The sequence below is a fragment of the Leuresthes tenuis genome, unplaced genomic scaffold, assembly GCF_036924035.1.
Source record: "Leuresthes tenuis unplaced genomic scaffold, fLeuTen1.0.hap1 SCAF_21, whole genome shotgun sequence".
Lineage (NCBI taxonomy): Eukaryota > Metazoa > Chordata > Actinopteri > Atheriniformes > Atherinopsidae > Leuresthes > Leuresthes tenuis.
In genome coordinates this window covers 25,600,114-25,619,984 of record NW_027325375.1, presented here as the reverse complement: position 1 = coordinate 25,619,984, position 19,871 = coordinate 25,600,114, and the positions used below count along the sequence as shown (strand labels likewise).

General features: G+C 37.8%; 1 protein-coding gene across 1 annotated transcript in view; it reads left to right on the top strand.

Annotated features, from left to right (window-relative positions):
- gabra3 (gamma-aminobutyric acid type A receptor subunit alpha3) overlaps nt 1–19,871 on the top strand; it is a 96,813-nt gene that overhangs the window by 42,536 nt on the left and 34,406 nt on the right. The window contains exons 3-4 of the mRNA XM_072375433.1: nt 10,868–10,989; nt 16,018–16,085. Of these exons, the coding sequence (XP_072231534.1) occupies nt 10,868–10,989; nt 16,018–16,085 (190 nt within the window). The remainder of the gene's footprint in view (nt 1–10,867; nt 10,990–16,017; nt 16,086–19,871) is intronic.

Here is a 19,871-nt window from a genome sequence, read left to right as displayed (position 1 = left end):
AGGTTTGTAATCCCTGTACATATCAGTGCTGCATGTGACACTGGGGGCCAGGGCTTTCTTCTGAATGTACCCGAGAAACTAGGCTGGTGTCACAAACATCGATGTGACACATTTCAGATGATGTCTTAACATCCAAGATCATTTGCTCCTGTTGCAGGGAGGGTCTCGTTCTACTCAGCACGGTGTTGTTCTTTCCTGTTTTATTTTATCATTATGACACTACTGTTTGAAATATATTTGTTATTCAAAATTAAATGTATCATTAATTCATTGCAATAACACATGCTGCTAATCATCACACTGACTTATCAAACCTGACTCTTCTGCTATGAATATCACGGCAGTGATACTGAGCAAAGCCAGCATAACTCTAATTCTATTCCAAAGCTCATTTCTATCAGATTTTTGTTTGTTTGAGTCTCAGCCTGTAGGACTGATCGGCTCTCATTTTGCAGTCCGAACAGGCACATGGAAGACATTTCTCAGCCCCATCTCCCCCCTCTCTTCTAACCTTGGTTGTCATGGCAGTGAATTAAAGCTGGTTAAGGATCGAGGACAACAAGAGAGGCCAACACTGTTTAATTCACAGATCAAGAAAAGCAAAGACTTTTATCGTGATGGACTGGGGATTGACGTTGTGTGGGGGATGAACACACAGGATCTGTGAGTGCACAGAATGAAAAAGAGGAGCACAGAGGCTGCATCAGTGTTTTCTTAACGAATGACTGAAACACGCAACAAATATTGCTGTGCATTTAAAAATGTGACATTTAAGTTGATTTATATTCTGTCATATTATAATATTTGTGTGATTTCTCAGTGGATGACAGAAATGTTATGCATGCACAATTTTTGTAACTTCAAACCAAAACTCCTGCAATAAGCTGAGACGGCAAAGTGCTACAAGCAATCATTAAGCCAGTCTCTGCAAACACTCATAGATGGGATATGGTTTCCTTAACATCATCGGGTTGTGTACAGGCTGCAAAACAGCAGTGCCTGAACAGATTGTGCCACAGCTTCTAATGGTAATCAATGGGAAAAGGAGGCCTCACGGAGGCCTTCACCTCTTGTTCTATCTGGAAACGTTAAACACATGTCGGGGAAGCACTGCTGGCTGACATTATTGCCGAACGACTATTGAAAATCTTCCCCCAAGTTAAAGTCGTCTTAGCAGTCCTCTGCTCAGAGCAAGAACTTCAATGTAAATTTCTTGGCTTTGTCTGAAACTAAAACGGTTTCATCTGTCTAATCCATGTAATAGTATAGAGCTCAGAGGAAATGTTCCCTGTAGACACATCATAACCTTACTTGGCATTTTCTACAAACACACACTGCGGCGTGTGCCCAGTGGAGGTGGTTTAAGCATTTGCTAAAATATCCCTCCGGTGCCTGCCTTCATAAGAGTGCCAGATATGTCAAACTGGAAAGACTGGAGCACAGCTGACAAGGGATGGATGAATGGATGGATTGACAAGTGTGTTTAACAGACTTAGACAGGTGAATTTTTAGTAATGCAGATATGATAATACTGAATGAAAAATGTAATAAATTGTAATAAACCATGATGAAGGGCTGCTCAATTATTCATTTATTTTAGATCATCATATGTTAACCATAAGCAAAAGGAGGATTTCCTTATTCTTATTCTTATTTCCTTATGTCTTTTTTTGTCAGTGAACTTCAAATCGGTAAAAAAAAAACAGTTATGTGGCCTTGTGGTGCAGCCATGTTACAACCTTATAACAAATATTGCACACTATTTATGGTTGATACACATCAGATTATTTGAAACCAACATTCTAACAGATTAATTTGTTTTCCCTTTTCATCAACTGAAAGTCACTTTTCTTTCACCTTCTGAGTTAATAACCTTACCTAACAACTCCAGAGGCGTGCCCTCGCTCCTTTCTGCCAACACAAGTAGTGAACATACTGTACTGACCATGAGAAGATGAGCGCGCTGCTGAAAAGCTTTTATAATACCAGACAAGCAACAGCAACATGGCACACCACACAATAATTGCTTTTGGACAGTTATATCATTTTCATAGTCATGGCAAGTCCAATTAATCATCTATATTGCATTCACATGTTATTACAGTAGACGTCTTGACAAATACTAAACCTAGGTGTCAAACACATAAATCAAAGTGGATGGCGGACATGAGATATTCTGTCCTAGAATTCTGTCCTATTGTTGATGGGAACATTCCTCTTGAATCAGCCACAGCAACTATGTGCTAACAGCTACCCAACCATTTACCCAACACCTTCCACTCCAGCTTCACTCCTGTGCATATTATCTGTTCAAAACAGGCAAATGGAGGACAGAATAATGAAGTACACAAAGAAAAATCAGTCACATTGTAAGGGCTGTGATTGATACAAGGCATCCTTTGGGAAGAGACAATATCCAACATAATGCACTGATGCATAGTATTATCGATATATTGTTGAAGTACTCTGTGAATGTGAGTGTGAGGAACTGGTGAGAGAGATTAGTTATGATGTAAAGGTTACCTAATGCATAAATTCAAGCTTCAAATTTACTACCTAATCAACAATGTGCTAATTAGATATTCCCTGTGCTGTGCCTTCTGCTCATTTGTGGGATTTAGATGATAGGAATATGAGACTGAGTATGTGTTACCTCATGTATAAGTAAACTATTCCCCCTATAACTGCAGCAAAGAACGATAAATCATTCCCAATATATTGTTTTCCTTAAAGCTCCAAGAAGAATCACTAATCTTATCTGTTTGATTCTAGAAGTGCTTCACCAGGCACTTTAGTGGAGGATGGATATCAGGATTCTACATCATTAAAGGCCTATAATGTCCCCCCAGATACTTGATGCTGATGCACTCTTAAAGGAGACATACGAAATAATTATTTTTACTTTTTCTGTTCTTGAGAGCAAAAATGTAAGTGTTTGAAGTCACAACCAAAAATCTTTGTTTTGAGCCCCCAGCTTGTGTCAGGTGTCAAGCTAAACCTGATTCCTCTGCCTCTGAGTCCCACCCTCTGGCATTCAGCCTGCAAGAACAATGAACCCAGCTTCAGATTAAAATGTTTAAAATTTATTTTTGCCATGTAGCACTAGCTACCGATAACAGCTTAGGTAATGAAATCCATGTACAAACAACCATAATGAGAGTTTATTACTTTTACTTTGTGAAAGACTAACGTTATAGTTACGGCATTACTTTTTTTAATGAAAGTTTTGCAGTTGAACACTTACAGTCTATAATTCGAACAACTCGCAGTTGTATGGATAATGTGTATGATTTCCAGCATTGCAACAACAAAGCACAACATTTCCTGTACTTGGTCCTCTGGTCACTCTGCTCTCAGGGCATTAACATTGCATGTCTAGTTTATTTGCATTTTTCTAATAAAGATGTAGGTGTCCAAGTACAAGTATTCAATGACGTGCATACATCTAAGTTGTTTAAAGGCAGTAATATATGATACGAATGCTCATTATGAGTTGTGCTGTGTACATCTCCTGCCTGGTCCATTACTAGTGATGAGAAAGCATTGTTTAATTAACTTACACTGAAAGAGTGCGAGACAATTTCTCTCACAGGATCAATAAAACAGCACAAAATATAGAGAGAGGGAGCTTGAGTGTTATTGGTGTGACAAGAGGTATAGGTTCATTATATTTGTGTTTATTGCAATAAATTGCACATCAGTGGCCCAGACTTTGAAAACAAGTAACACAGGTAAACACACCATATGATGTAAATTCAAGTCACTTGCTGTGGGTTTATTGTAACAGCAAACATACAAAAACTAACCGTTCACCAACGCCCTCTTGAAGCTGTGGTCAAATTTCTTTGGGAGCTCCTTCTAGTTCAGAGTTTGACTCTGGTTGTTTGGTTCTGTCAGAAACATTTACGCTCTGTTTAGCATGATAGGGAGAAGCTGGCAGTCTAAAGAAAGGCACTCCCCCAAAAAGAGGGGAATGAGTAGCTGCACGCTTCACTTCCAACCCTAACACAGGCTGGTGTAAGAAGTTTCGTTTCAATAAGGGTGAGAAGGCAGCTGTGGTGCTGAAGTGAAAAGATTATTCGACCAAAACATATCTCGGACATTTTAAAAAGACCTCAGGAAATTGTGTCAACTTGTTAAAAAAGAGACATGATATGTGTCCTTCCAGAAAGCGAGAAGGTAGTAAGGATGCTGAAATGTTTCCTGAAAAGTCCAGCTCAGGGTGCATGAACAGCAGCGCCCAAATGTTTGAGGTTAAAGTTTGTTTGGAGGATAAGTTGTTTTTCCTGGCATCATCCTTTGAAAGAGCGTTCCAACATTGTAGGCCTGCTGTTGTACACAGCCTCCTGTTGATTCACCAGAATGACCACATCTGTGCTGTGTGTTTAGACAGAAGCTAATCAGTTCCGGAAAACATCACATTTTCAGTGGTGACTCATACCGAGTGAGTGCAACTTAAATATCCTTCAAATTAAACCTCCACAAGTTCAACAACCATCTCACCTTTCTGACTTCCCTGTATAATAACACTACCTGAGGCCATTAGCTTACACGAGATTCATCCCACACTGTCTGAAGTATTTCCTGTACGTCCTGTTTTAAGTTGAAAAACATCCCATTAAGGATGTGATACCACACACCAGAGGTGTAGGTTGATTAGAGCTATGTTCACCATCTTAATTTATTTTTTTCTTCAGTTTTTGCTTTTTTTTCCAAATTAAGTTACTTGGTCATTTGGCACCTTCTGATACTATTTCAAAGCTCCTCTCTATAACTGAGAATGAAATGTTGATGCTGCTGAGATTTAATCAAACTGTTTGCTTGAAATATTCAACGCACAGGCAACAGGATAAAATAACTCGATAAAATCAAGATAGATTAGTACCTACATGAAACACATTTGCACACTGGACTTTAGTTTGTAATTACCCATCCTCACTCAGGTCCATTTCCCATCATTCTGACAGCTCATGACGCACCAAACAGCTCTCATGACTGCTCGCCTCTCTCCAGCTCACTCTGCACCTCCAGGTTGGCAGCTGTGTGCCGTGAGAGACCACCGCTACATCTCCCCTCTGTCCAAGCTTGCAATCCTTCACCTGTCAGACCAGTTCAGTTTTCTAACCTTTGATCAGCACCAGTCCACTCACTCAGTACGTGTCTGCTCTGCTAACCAAGCCCACCGGGCCCACTCACATTGTTTCCCTCCAGCCTACAAAGTCTGCTGAAAGCCTCCTGTGCTGCATGTCAGCCACACACATCGCTACTTCTACAGTAGGAAATGACCACTTAATCTTCTATATTATCCATGAATTCACCGGTGGAGCATGGACAGTGGATTTTTGCTGGTGTCGGCATCAAAACCTTTTGGTGGAAGCTCTGAAATATGAAGAGGTAAACTATAAAGAAATGGGATAACGTAGTTGAAATTCCTAATTTATGCTACAATGGGCTTTTCCGAAATGAAACTAAGAAATAATAAATTAAAGCCATAACTTTAATAGATCACAGCTAATTAAAGAACATTATTTTCAGAGGGTGATCTTCCATCTCAAAGTGTGTTTTCTTCAGAGGATATTAACTTTTCAAAAAGTTTGTTCACACAGTATTAGGTTGCATAATTGTGCTCCAGGACATAAATCCTTGACTTAGTTCTTCTCAACTCTAATAATGCCATTAGAGAATCTAGCTTAGAAGGTGTTTAATGTGTTCTGCCTTATACTATCTTCAAAGTTGTACTTTTAAATCTAGAATTAAAGCTTTTTATTTAATAGTTGGGCTTAAAGCATTTGAATATATACTGTAAGTATCACTGGAAATGTAAAACATTATTTCATGTGCACAAATGAGACTGATTTTTTCCTTCACTCGTCCTGTGAATCATTGGCTCTTTATGCCAGTTGATCCAAAATAGCAAACAGCGGCCTGATTAATCAGCTAACAGATTATTATTAGGTCCGATATGATATATGGTTGGTCAGTTTTTGTGCTGTTAAATGTCTGACTTTGGTCACTTTTTCTGAAACTGTGAGCCACAATTAGATAAAAAGTATGGAAAAGTCCCTGAAAGTTAGCTTGTTTCCTTTGGTGTTTGCCAGCACTGTGCCAAATATAATTTGTGTCATTTTGGCAGAATGTGTGGTATTGTGCAGCCAAGAAAACTATTTTTAATGATTAAACTATCATGGCACACCCCAGATTATTGTATTACTGACTAAAATTCAGTTTATTTCACAAATTAGTGTTCATATTTGTATACATACATAAATCTTTAAAACTCTGACTATTGGTAACATATGTGACCATGACTGAATTACTTCAAACAGCTTTAATTAACCATTTTTCTAGCGTACAATACACTGAGTCACTCTTAGAAGACCAAGGGTCAGATGTGTTAACCATGCATATGCCTCTCTCTACACAGATACAGATATTTATAAAGAATGAATGTGCGGTTAGAATATGCACACCGCATGCGTTCTTAAGACCTTGCATACATGTATTTCTATACGTCCATAACCTCCATATGAAGTGACTATGGGAAAAGAGGCTATATTATTCACCATATTATTCACCAAATCATAAAAAAGCGATTTTTATGATTTTGTTTCTCCTAATAATTTTTCACAATATAACCTTATTTACGGTAATCGTGGGTGCAGCTGTGCGTTGACTATTTTGGCAGTGGAAGACCTCTCTAATGAGACTTTAAAAAGAAAAATAATATTCTGACGTTATTCTGATTCTCGGGCATAAAGATTGTCTCATAGGTTTCCAAAGGGCTGTTTAAGAACCACTATCCATCTGTACATCTGTATTTCCCCCCCGTTCATCTCCACACAGGCTGTGCGTTCATCCGCTGCAGATAAAACAGGAGCTGCAAGTCTGCCGTGTCCCTGCTCTGATGTGTGAGCTGATGTACGTTTTGGCTGCTGGTTTATAATCCGAGCCATTTCTTTTTTTACCTCTGCAGGGTCCTTTGTTCTGTATTTACAGGGTTGAATGTATACTTTTTAATGCAGTAGTTTTCTTTTGGTTGTGGTGTTCTTTATGTTCTTTATATGCAAATGACAAATAAGGGGAGTGTCCTCATCTATTCATGACTTAAAATGTAAGTGGAAATCAGCTTTCTGCACATGCGTGTAGGTTCATAATCATTTTGACTTATAATGACACAGAACCATGACACGGAGTACACATGACTTTATAAATCTGGTAAAATATAGGTAAAGTATATGTACATTTCAGTCTTTGTGCCTTCACACCGTTGAAATCCTTAATTTACACACAGTCTAATGTATCTGGCTCCTAGACATCCACAGAGAAGTTTTGACTTATGTTCATTAAACCTCAGATTGAAGATGACAAGAACCAAACGACATATATGAAACGTATATACATGTGATGTGCTATATACAAATATTTCTAATAATTTTCCTCCACTTTACCAGCTTTACAAAAGTTAATGTCAGGGACCATGTAGCAGGAACCTGGAACTATATTAGTTTTAGCTAAATGTGTTAAAATAATCAAATTACACTTTCTAATCTTCAAACTGTTTTTCCTCAGTCAATCTGATGTGAACTGGAGCCTTTTAACCATTTTCTAGGGTAGCCTGACATAGAACCGTCAAACATCACTTATCTCATGATCAAATACTCACCATTCACTTTTAACATCATACTTCAGCTTCATAAAAGCTGCACAGAATAATGGAATCAGAAAGCCTGGCAGCTATTAATAATGGACATAATTTATATGCTAAGCCCATAACCAATAGCAATGTTTAATAATATATCATATTGGCATTACATTTAAATGAAAAAAGGGCCTTAGTGAAAGTTTGTGGATGTCTGTTCACCCATAGTATCAGTACCTGTCATGCATTTATCTTTCTTCCTGCTTTTGAATCTGCTTTAGGTAGTAATCAGACAGTTAATATGTAAACTTTTGGCAGAACTATAGATCAGTTTTTCTTTCTTCATGTGTGAATAGTTTAAAAATATAATGACTACTTTGTCCCTTCCTCATTTCATATGTATTTATGTGCTGGTTTTTAGGCCGTCTGAATAATGAAAAGGGCCTTGGAAGTGGAACTTGCAGCTGGCATGAGCATAAACTGAGTGCTTAAACAGAAATTATGACAAATTGTGAGGGAATGTCTCATTTCTTTGTCCACATAAGTGAATTTAAACAGCTTGCTCCTACTGGAAGAGTTTAGCATATGTGTGCAGTGTGTGTGCTCCATTAAAATCTGCAGATGTTACTCACCCCATAGGTGTTTTTTTAAGTGGATATTTTTGAGGGGGAACAGACGTTACTAGACTGGTTTCTCAGGGATAAAAGGTTTTTGCATTCATTTTTGAATACTATTGGGACGGTCTGAGATGCTTTTTGGATTCTTGTTTTTCTATATAGTTAATCTTAAGTGAGATATTACCTATTGTAGTTTGACTTGTACCATCCATTTCTAAATGTCTTTGTGTTTGGTGTTTTCAGCTTGTCTTAGCTGCTAACTCACTTGCTTGGCAATTTTTGATAAAAATCCAGAAATATCTTGTATATTTCTTTCAAATATTCATAAGTGCTCTGTTACAAATTAATTTTTAAGCATATCTTTGACAGAGTTTAATCATGTATCTAGGTATTCATTTGACAACCAGAAAATATCAAGCTGTGCCCTACTCAATGAGGTGCAAGTAGTCAGCTTAGTGTTAAAAGGCTCAATTTCAGAGGAGTGCACTTTAGAGCCACTGAACTGAATATTTCTGACAACATTTGGCTAATTAGTGGTACTGTATGCATGAGGTTGTCATCTTTGTACCATGAAGTTGCAGTCTTTGCTGATTTAGCCACATCCAAACATCCAAGTTACCATCTACAACACTCTTTTAGCCACTCCTTTAGTCAAAAATCCAACCTGATAAACTGATGCCTCTGCTGGCACTGCAGCCAAATAAAAAAAATTATCTTTAGAAGTCAATCAAAAATAATTGCCGACACAATCTGTACACTGTACAGGTGCGCAGTCTGTCGCCTGCAGCTTTTCTTCCAGCAGCTCACTCCAATGCGGTTAAAATGCTTCCCTCAATATCTCCAACGGATCTGAAATATGTCAGCAATGCCTGTTTTTTTAACATATCTTTAACAGTAGCAAACTGGTGTTTCCTTTTGCTCCTCTACAGTTAAAGACCTTCAGATGTTCCGTTTACAACAGCAATAGTTTAACGCAGCTCTGAAACAGTGTAAGGAATATAAATACTGAGCAGTCTGCGAGTCACTCATTGAGACACAGACTGGGTAACATGTGTGCCTAATTTCCCATGAATGGTGGACTGGAAAAAAAAAGACTAAATAAAGAAGATAAATTACTGAACTGAGTGACATATGGCTATGAACACACATGGATATGATTGGTTGTCATGTTGTTGGACCTTAAAATATTCAGATAGACTTTGATTTCAAAACAGTCTAAAATAATTTCCTCATAAATAACTTACTTGATTCATGGATGAATATTTAATCCTTCTGAATTCCCGGCTATCACAGTTAAGCAACTAGATATACAACAAAAGGTTTCTCAGTAGTACTTGGACAGCATAAAGTCTCAATAGTTACTTAGTGCACACCTTTAGCTTATGTTTTAGGACCTCACAAGTATTTATAGTCAGTTTATTGTGCACCATGAGAACCGTAATTATACAGTGGAGGTAATCAATGAAACTAGAAACCTGATGTTTAATTGTAACAATTTTTTCAATACCAACCTTTGTCCTGACATTTTCCACTTACAAGACAAATCCATGAGCCCAGATGCTTCAAACCTAAGTATTTTCTGGTCAGAGCAGACATTTCTATCACTTTAAAGATCACAAATTCATAATAATTCATTACAACTGCACAGGAGTCATAGAAGTTGTAACTTTCAACCAGTGAGTGTTTCATTGGATGTGGTTGTAGCTCACATGTATACTTACATTGTATTGATCTTGGACAGAAGCGATAGAGAGCTCTCGTAACAGAAAAGACAGATGTAGGATTTCCCTCAAGTATCATTTAAGGAAAAATCAGAGTACAATTCAAGCACAAACTTCCTTTTAGCTCCTTCCTTAGAGTGATGTGAGGCTGGGTCTGCCATAGCACAAAAGCGCTTGGAATAGTGGTTGACGAGGATATTACAGGTCACCTCCTATGGGCATTTTAGTTTAATTAAAGATGGTGCCCATTAACTCAGGGGTGCTTGCCTATATTATAGTGGCCTTTTCATCTCACCTCAGTATTGTTCGGCAGGAGATTTGGGTCCATGTAAATTAATAAGAGTGGCTGATAGCATATAATGAACTCTCAAACAAAACTCTGAGGATTTGCAATTTGAAAATTACTTAATTAGCAAAATTCTGTAAATATGGAGACACCAGACTGTAAAAACAGTAAAACAAAACAAACACAACTGGGTGAAATTATTCAAATATTGATTGAAGCCTGAGGCAGATCCTTGATGTTCTTAGTGAGGGATTTATCAAACAGGCTGTGGAAACTTGACCTAATACCCCCAACAGACACTGATCAAAATGGTCAAAATTCTACTCACAATTATTCAACATACCTAAATAATTAGATCTCAGTAGTTTGCACGAAGTTGTTAAATCATTAACATATTGATTTCTGTTGCCTCAAAATACAAACTTGTACTGACAGAACATAGATTAGTTGCTCTCAGGCTGAAAAAAAAACAGGCTTTCCCACCATTGTATACTGAAGTCAGTCTTACTGTGTCTCATATGAAACAACATGTCAGCCTTTTTCTTGCAGATAGTATTGTTTCTGTTTCTTGACTCCTCCTCTGTCTTTCCATCTCTACCTGCAGGGCAGTAGTTGGACATAGAGAGCCTCTGCCCGATGATAGCAAAGACAATATCACCATTTTCACCCGAATCTTGGACAGGCTGTTGGATGGATATGACAACAGGCTACGCCCTGGACTGGGAGGTAAAGCAACAGTATATGTTAGATAAATAACAGGCACCTACACAGAAAAAGATTACACCAAGGTGTTCACTGCATCATACTGCTCATACTGCGCCATCAGTCTTATGAAAACAAGCATACATGCGTATGAGGCATCATAAGGTGTCATATATATTTATGTCCCTTTATCCATGATGCCAGAAAACATTAATGTTTATTTAATACTCCTGTAAACAATATGAACACATAAAAGTGAAGTAAATGCAAATATACAGTGCAAGTTTAGCATTCAAATAGATGTAGTATTTTTAAATAGCTAAATACAGACATCTTTCAAACTTAGCTTTATTCAGTTTTACAGTAAAATTAAAAGTAAAAGTAGCAAAAATGTATTTGATTTTCAAAGTTAGGGACAAGTGAATGCATGTGCTATGAGAAGAACAGGAAGTAACAATGTGTCGGCAAGTGAATTTGACCTTCCTGTCAACAGAGTCGGCAGCTTGACACTTGACAAAGCTTATGAAGGTTATCAGGTTACAGAGGTACTTTAAAGTCTCCTACTTTAAATTGCTTCTGATCCAACATTAAATGTATAAACACATGTTTGGTTCAAACAGGACTCTTAATGGCCAATATGTTGTGCTCTTATCAATGCAATGGCAAATCAGTGGAGGTTAATATGTTTTAACCCTAACCCTAAAACATAGATCAGGTAGTAAACTGTGAAATATGTTCTTAGGAAATGTAGATGCATTGTAAGTGTTGTTGAATAGCCAACATTATATCAGTTTGGTTCTAAGACTTGGAGTGGACATTTTTATCTAAAGAGTTTCGATGTTCACAGCATTTTACATGTTGAACTGTATATGTATATCCAACATATGGTACAGTTTATAGATTTTAGAAGAGGAATTAATCTTAGGCTTAATCTTAGGCTTAATCTTAATTTTGTTTATTTATTTATTCGTTATTTTAGTTGTAGTTTTTGGCACTGATAAATATAAAAGGTCATTAACTGCTGCTAGTAGCTACTAGGCTTGGTTGTACTGATGGTGGACCAGCATGGATCATAATGGAGTCAGGTGTCTTTGTGCACCCCTGGTATAGAAATGTACCTTCCCCTGAGTGAAAGTCTTTGTTCAGTCCTGTCCAAATGGCAAATAAGCATAGATGTCAGTGAGAATCCCACTGATTGAGACCATTTTTCCCAAATATTTGTCCCTCCAAGGACAACATACTGCATAACAGCAGGCTCAACCACATGCTCAAGCAGGCTTTACTATTTCTCAGCCAGCCAACTGGAATGTCCATTTCTGCTCTGTTGCTTGTTGCTGGAACCGCGAGCATGCCCACCAGACTGTGTGGCAGATAACCTGGAGTCCGGGGCAGCAACCAGAAGGACAAACTGAACACACTCCTTTAATGTCATATTCGACATCTGTTCATATCTCTAAGGATATGGAAATGATGACCAATGACGCTCATTGACTGGATATGAAGAAACCAAACTGGTGTTTCCATCTTTCGCGCCTTGATTTTTCCATTTTTTTCCCCCTTCTTTTAAATTATTACCACTGAACAGCTAGAAATATAGCTAACACTGTTCTACTTCTTTGCTGTCTTACGGTTTACTTAAAGGTCAGCAGTGTCATTGTCTGAGAGGCTGACCATATGGTTTCATGCCCCATGCAGTGTCATTATCTGCTTGAATTTATGTAATAACATGTGTTTTAAGGCAGATTTTTAAAGGCTTAAACTGCATGACATTTCCATCTTTTAAGCATTATTTATGCTAATTTGGCAGAAAGGTGGTCACGTTGAATATCCTTTGTTGAAATTCAATTCATTTATTTCTTTATTCGTCAAAAATGTAAGGACGCGTTTTTAAGAGAACAGCTCACACACACTCTGTGTTGTAACTATAATGCCTGAGGCACCCAAAATATTGCACTGTTGCTCAGATGCAAGATGTGGTCTTTTTTCAAGTTAACAACCAACATTTCATTATCATTATGAGCTGTAGAATAGTCTAATATCAATCTTCAGCCGTTTGTCAAAATGAGCTAGACAAATTATTATTATTACTCTGTAAGAGTTGTTTCTCTAAGAGGATCATAGTCTGCTAATGCTTTAGATTAGCTTTAGCACAGAGCTCGCGTCTGTTGTCCAGTTCCATCCTTGGGCTGTCCCACTGAGAAACAGTCCTGTGGAACAGCTGCAGAGAGGGGACTGGACAGAAACTGGAAAATGCTATTTCATTTTATTTTTAGTAACATGTATTAGTTCTGGTCCATTCTCTAGGGTTTCGTTGTAAACAGAAACAGGGTAGTTCATTCTATTTCCCTGCCTCTATCCGCTATGCAAACTGCTGACTTTGTGTTGTGATAATCGCATATTTGCGAGAGCCATTTGTGTCACAGGAGTGATTAATGTGGAAGTGGATGTCTTCCCTCAGTGGAGCCCTTTGCCAAAGGATTAGAGACTTCACCTGTGGGTGGTCGCTTAGATCTAGGACACAGTTAGAGCTGAGGATCCATTCGCTTTTGGAGAAAAGCCTCATCTATCTCTCGTTGTTGCTCCACTGGGAGCAGCAGTTTGTCTCACCAGTGGTCCAAGAGCCGCTTTACACAATTGCCCTCGAGGAGTCAATCCAGCCCACGCTGAAGAGAGGATATTTTTTCACTACTTTCTTTTTGTGCCCTTTTTATGCAACATCAGAATCATTTATGCAGTGTTCAGAAGCAGTCTCTATCATGTAATGAATATCATATTTAAAAGTCCTGATTAGCTCGATTAATGAGCAATTTGATCATTGTTATATTAAGAAGAATCATCTATGAATCATTATGACAGGTTAAGCAATTATGGGGCTTGTATTGCAGGATGTGCAATGGTACATATAATTAAAACTAAACCAAGTACATTGGCTCTTGGAATATACAGAGCAGAAAAGCCTGGTAAACAGTTATGCTAGATTCACACGACAATAGACCTCATTTTGATTAATGTGATCATCATGTGTGCATGTGTGTATGGTAATAATCACATGTTGTGTAATGGCTGCAGCATTTATTTGAAAAAGAGCTAGTCCCTTTGCAATTGCTCAATGATTTTGGAGCAAACTCACAAAAATGAATTTGTGTCATAAGGGACATCCTCTAAAGGTTCAGACTTGGTTCTCGTCCAAAGCAGATTTTATGCATTGGTGGACAAAAGTAGCCTAAGCCAAACAAATGGTTGTTTTACTCAACAAACATCTTTCAAAAGAATCTTTTGTTGCTCACGGCAACATTTTGCCTGAATTTGAGGTCAGAGTAAAAACACTCCTGGACCAAGTTCTTGGGGATCTTGTTATTAATGCTTAGTAGCTCTGCTATACATTTTGGAAAATGTCTAATATTATCGTTCTAGCATTAAAGAAAGTGGAATGGACACTATTTAGAGCAAAAACAGACTGAATACATGTATAGCCAGTCAAGTATAGCCTGAAACAGGCATTTCAAAATATATCTGATATATTGATACGGTATGAACCTTTACGCTGAGCTGATCATTTAAAAGGTAAAAATAGAATAGACTCTGGCTTTTTTTGTTGTTAATTCAGTTGATTATTGTTTTATGCACATATATATGTATATAAAGAAATGGATTTATTGTTAAATCTGTTAAATCATTTCATTCTGTCCTTGACCTGAATCTTAAAATCAAGTTTTATAATTTTAAACTAGATACAATGAGTTGATGATACATGTACTTCATAACCACTTCCTAAAAAAAATTCAATACGGTAAATAACTTTATTTATGTCTTCAAACATTTATTCATGGCTTCAGATATGTCTGTATACCTGATTCATTACTATTATTCAGCTTTTGGGTCTAAAGCTGGGCTGCAACTCATTCTTTTACAATAAAGCCTAATAATTATTATTATCTCCCATATAGAAGTTACTCGACCAATAACAAGATATTAAGAGTGGCAATGAACCATATAAAAGCATTAAACTGCTTTTTTTTATATATATAAATCTGGTTCAATGTAATCACTTGATGTCATATTTGAATAAAAGGTCCATCTAATATCATGCTGTCACTCACAACCTTCCACCGAAGGTTCAGTGGGCACTTACCCTGAGAAACGAGGCACAACTTAACCATGCATACACATTGGCGTTACAATTTTCTGAAATATCAATACACGCGTTTGATAACTGACAAACAAAGATCACTCCATGAGACAAAGGGAGTAATTGTCAAGGTAACTTCCAACCACCTGAAGGCATCTCTTTAGGTTAGGTCAGAGTCCACCAACAGGAGAGCGCTAAACGTCAAAAGTATGCATCAGTAGTCAAAGGGGCTGTAGTAGCACAGAAGGAAGGGTGGTTGGCTGTAGGACCGTATAAACTTAGAAGTACTGTTTAAGTGTGTGTGCATGTGTGTCTATGTGAAGCACTTTGAGTGGTCAACAAGACTAGAAAAGCAAAATAGAAATGCTGTCCATTTACCACTCCCATGCCACAGCTAAAAGAAGAAGGCTACTGCCTTTGGAAAAGGAATGCAGCTGTCCTCATGCACTTTGCTAAAAATCATGTGGACAAACCAGAAGGCTGTGGAAGATGAGACTAAAATATAACCTGGTTTAAATTAAAGCATTTATATTTGGAAACAAAAAAGCTTTGCGGAGAGAAAAGCATTCCTTTTACCTCTGCTTACTATCAATGTTTAGTTTTAGTATTGTTTTTCTAAAATGGTTCAATTTGGTGGAGAAGTGGAGAGGGACTGGGAGTAACACTGCTGAATGAAAGATCTGATCTATCAACAAGCCAGTTTTGCACCATAATTTGAACCCCGTCAACATGAGCAAAAAACAACAGAAAACCAATTATGATACTTTGAAAGACATTGAAAAAAAGTGTTTATTTAATGGAGTCACCTGCAGAGGGGCTTTGATGAATCACTGTACTGACAACAAAGTTATGTTCTGATCTTGAAACTTCATAAAAACCTGTTTTTTTGTTGTTGTTTTTTTGTCCTTGTTGTCTGTTTTCAGAGAGTGTGACAGAAGTGAGGACAAACATCTACGTGACAAGTTTTGGGCCTGTGTCTGACACCGACATGGTGGGTATCCTTCTCTTTTCCATGCTTCTTTCACTGATCAGAACTGTGAAACATGAAATCAGCAATCTAATCCACGTCACTTGTACGAGCTTTATAATTATCATTGTGATGGCAGCTGCTGGCCATGAAAGTTTGTCCTGCGGCAGTTGATTAACTTCAGGAGGGGGAAAAACAACCATGATATTGTCTTTACTCGCAGGAAAATTTCCCACTTATAACTCTGTATTACATCAGCCAAAGCGTTTTGAATCAAGTTATTCAGAGTCAAAGTGCTTTCCTGTCAAGGAAGACTATTACAGAGCATTCCATCACAAGCCTTGGATGACATGCTTCATGCTTTGTCTCAGGACCTCATGCAGCAATTGACATATTTGATCATGCATCTCTAATACACCATCTTGAGCTCTCGGTGGTTTATGTGGCTCTGCGCTGAACTGGCCCGACAGCCTGTATGGGGTCTCATGAGACAGCTGTTTCTACAATGGCTTTACACCCGGCTTGTCTGGAGCAGCTCATCTTCATGCTGTCAGACTCAGACTTCACATAAGTCAACAAGGATTTCCTGAGGAAAATTGATAGTCAAAGCAATGTTATTTTGTCTTAATAATGGTATTTACCACATATGTTTTACTTTCCTTTAAATGCATGTGCTTCAGTAGAAAATATCCCCACATCCTTGTGCTGCAGAACCCAATGACTTCTCCTAATCTGCTGATTTACTGTGCAGATCTCATCTGTAAATAAGGAATTGTTGATCCTGAGAAATGGGGCATCAAGGTAAAGATTCTCTGGAGCATGGTGTTTCATATTTACACATTACCATGGCAACAAGGACATATTTTATTACAAATTGAAAATTTTGAAGGGACATGTGACCATTTCAAGATAACACTCAAAGTTTTTTTTAAATATAATTTAACAACATATATTATGCAAAAATATATGCACCCAGCTCCACACAAACCTCTGAGTTGCATGAAGCATTGCTACAACAGCTGTAGCTGTTACAAATTTTCAATACTACCATGTAAGGATGTGGAAACTTTGGCAACATAAGGGTAACAAAGAGTTTAAACAACAACTGTTTCCACTTTAGAGCAATATTTCTCAGCTTTTGACTTTCTTTGACATGATCATCCATCTCAAATGCACAATAGCTTAACATAACTGTGTGTACTTCTGCAGTACTTTTCCAAAACCTTTGAAATTTATTACCGTCCCTTCTTCCTTTTACTAAGAAATATGTTTGTTTGTTTTTTTTTGCCAGAATTCTCCCATGGCATATTTTTCAACCACATCACATTTAGTGGAAAAACTTTAAAACACATTTTTTACTACCTGCTCCACATCAATTGTAAGAGAACCTGCACACATTTGGTACTAGTGTGTATCCTGGAGCGGATAGTTTCAAATATTAGTTCTCCCACCTGGCATTCAGATGCCTCCTCAGGGACCATTTGTGATTAGGTCTCAATAACCCACTCTGTATGCAAATAAATTCAGCTGACCAATACTAACAATCCATGAACAAATACAATCAGTGACCTGAGCTGTATCCTTCAGACATTAAAACAGTTCAGATTCTGCTAAGCCACATTTATTGGAGAACTATTTACAAGCATTTTAATAAAAGCAGTTGTGTAACAGACTCGATATGAGAGAATGAGCATAAAATACATATTTGTTGTAAGACACACACTCAAACTTGTAATATCTTGAATTCCAACAGCATAAAGACTGTCAACTTCCTTCTGCCCACCTTGCTCTCAGCACAAGTGCTGTACATCAGTTAGCTCGCATGTAACTGCAAGCTGCAATCCATGTGAGGTGACTTGTGCTAAGCGTTTTAAAATTTGTTTACTACAACTGGTACAATGAACACTAACAATGCAAAAATTACACTATTGAGACAACTCGCCTATAAAGCCTTTTGTAGACCAGTGATCAATATTTTCTCATTAAAATGGTCCCGACAATCTGATTCAGTAAAGCTTTTAGCCCCAGAAAAAGTATAATTTTTATGTGATTTTTTTATTACACAGATTGCTGTTGCATTATTTCAGATTAGCTGACAGTTGTGCCTTTTCTTTATATTGCTTTTTACTGAATCTGTTATTTCTGGAAACCAGCAAAGTTGGTGATAACTCCTCTGCTTGCATTAAGTCAAGTCAGTTAATCAAGTCAGTCTTCAGTGTGACCCTGGACACATTTACGTTCAGAGCACTAAACAGATGTAGATAAATGACTTCTAGACAACATCTGATTGTAGCATGAGCAATTGGATCTGGTTTTGACATCAATCTGTTGTGTATTTAGTGTATGTAGTGCTGTCCACTTGTGATCAGTTCATCAGGACACATAATAATACTAATTGTTAACTGGGCCAGAGACTAGCTAGTGAAAACAGTGGTGGGTTTAGCAGCTCAAGAGCCAAACATTTCCATGAGGAGTTAGAGAAGAAAAAAAACAGAGCTAAAAGAAATTAATCCCTCATATAATTTCACTATGTAGACACAAACACTAATGGATTTCATCCAACAAAAAAAAAAAAAAGAAAACACTCAAAATAAGTCTTCATATAGAAAGAGAAATCATCCGTGCCCTCAGAACAGAAACCTGTATGAGCCCATCCCTGTCACTGTGAAGATAAAGTATGTGAAGCACAGTATTCTGGGTTAGCTCTGAGACAATGTGTTGGCTCCCTCACTTTATTATAATACTTCATCTTTTTGTAGACATTTCACCTTTGGGGTCCCTCAGAGCTCAGTTCTGGGTCTAGTCTTATTCTTTTTACATGCTCCACTTGGCAGGAGTATGAATAAACGGAAAATGGCACGGGACACAGAAACCTACTTGTAATGTTTGGAAAAGCTCTACAGATATTGAGGTCAGTGCATTTGTATTCTGTCTGTAAACAGAGGTGAAAACAGAAATCTGCTGCATACACACATACCTCTTTGTCTTGTAATCAGTGTCAGTACAGGCCAAGTTCTTGTCTGCTCCTGTATGTGGTCAAATAAGATTAACATATGAAATGTTTTGCATCTTTATATTGCCTATATTTCTGATCATCACCAGGGCAAAACTTAACTGCAAACACATTACAAAGATCAAGATGCTCATTCATGTAGTCATTGGAAATTTGAGCTGTTTGATTTAGTGACAACAGTGCATCAAACATTTGATGCCGTCTTCCTTCTCTACTCCAAGAATTCACTCCCACAAAGGTCATAAAAGTATCCTCACAAAAGGTAGAATTTAGTTCTCTTGTAAAGGATTACATGAATGAAAAGCCGGTCACAGATCAGCTCTTTGGGCAGCTGCGTCCTTTAAAGAGAGGAGAGGATGACAAGACAAGTCTGGTAATTATACAGTACATTGAGCAAATGTGAATGGCAGGCTGCACTAAAAAAGTAGGTCTTGACTGTGACTTAAATAATAAGAGGTTTGAAATTCAGTTAACAATGGTCTACAAAACAGTGGGCACTTTCTAAGGGTGAGTGTGTGGGAAGGAGTCTCGGTTTTCTTTCAGAGTTCACAGAATAAAGAGGACTGTCGCACATAGTGAGCAGGGAGCTGGACCCAATTTATTGATACATGTAGGGAAAATGCAAGGTGCTGAAGGGGCAAGTTATTTTGTAGTTGTGCATTTGGGCTTTGAAGACTCAAGTTCTGGTTCTCAGAGTCGATAAAAGCATATCTACAGTAGGTCGGGGTCCTGTGTTTATTTTCTGGATCATGAGTTTCCAGGCTACCAGACTGAATGTGTGTGGAATGGGACAGAGT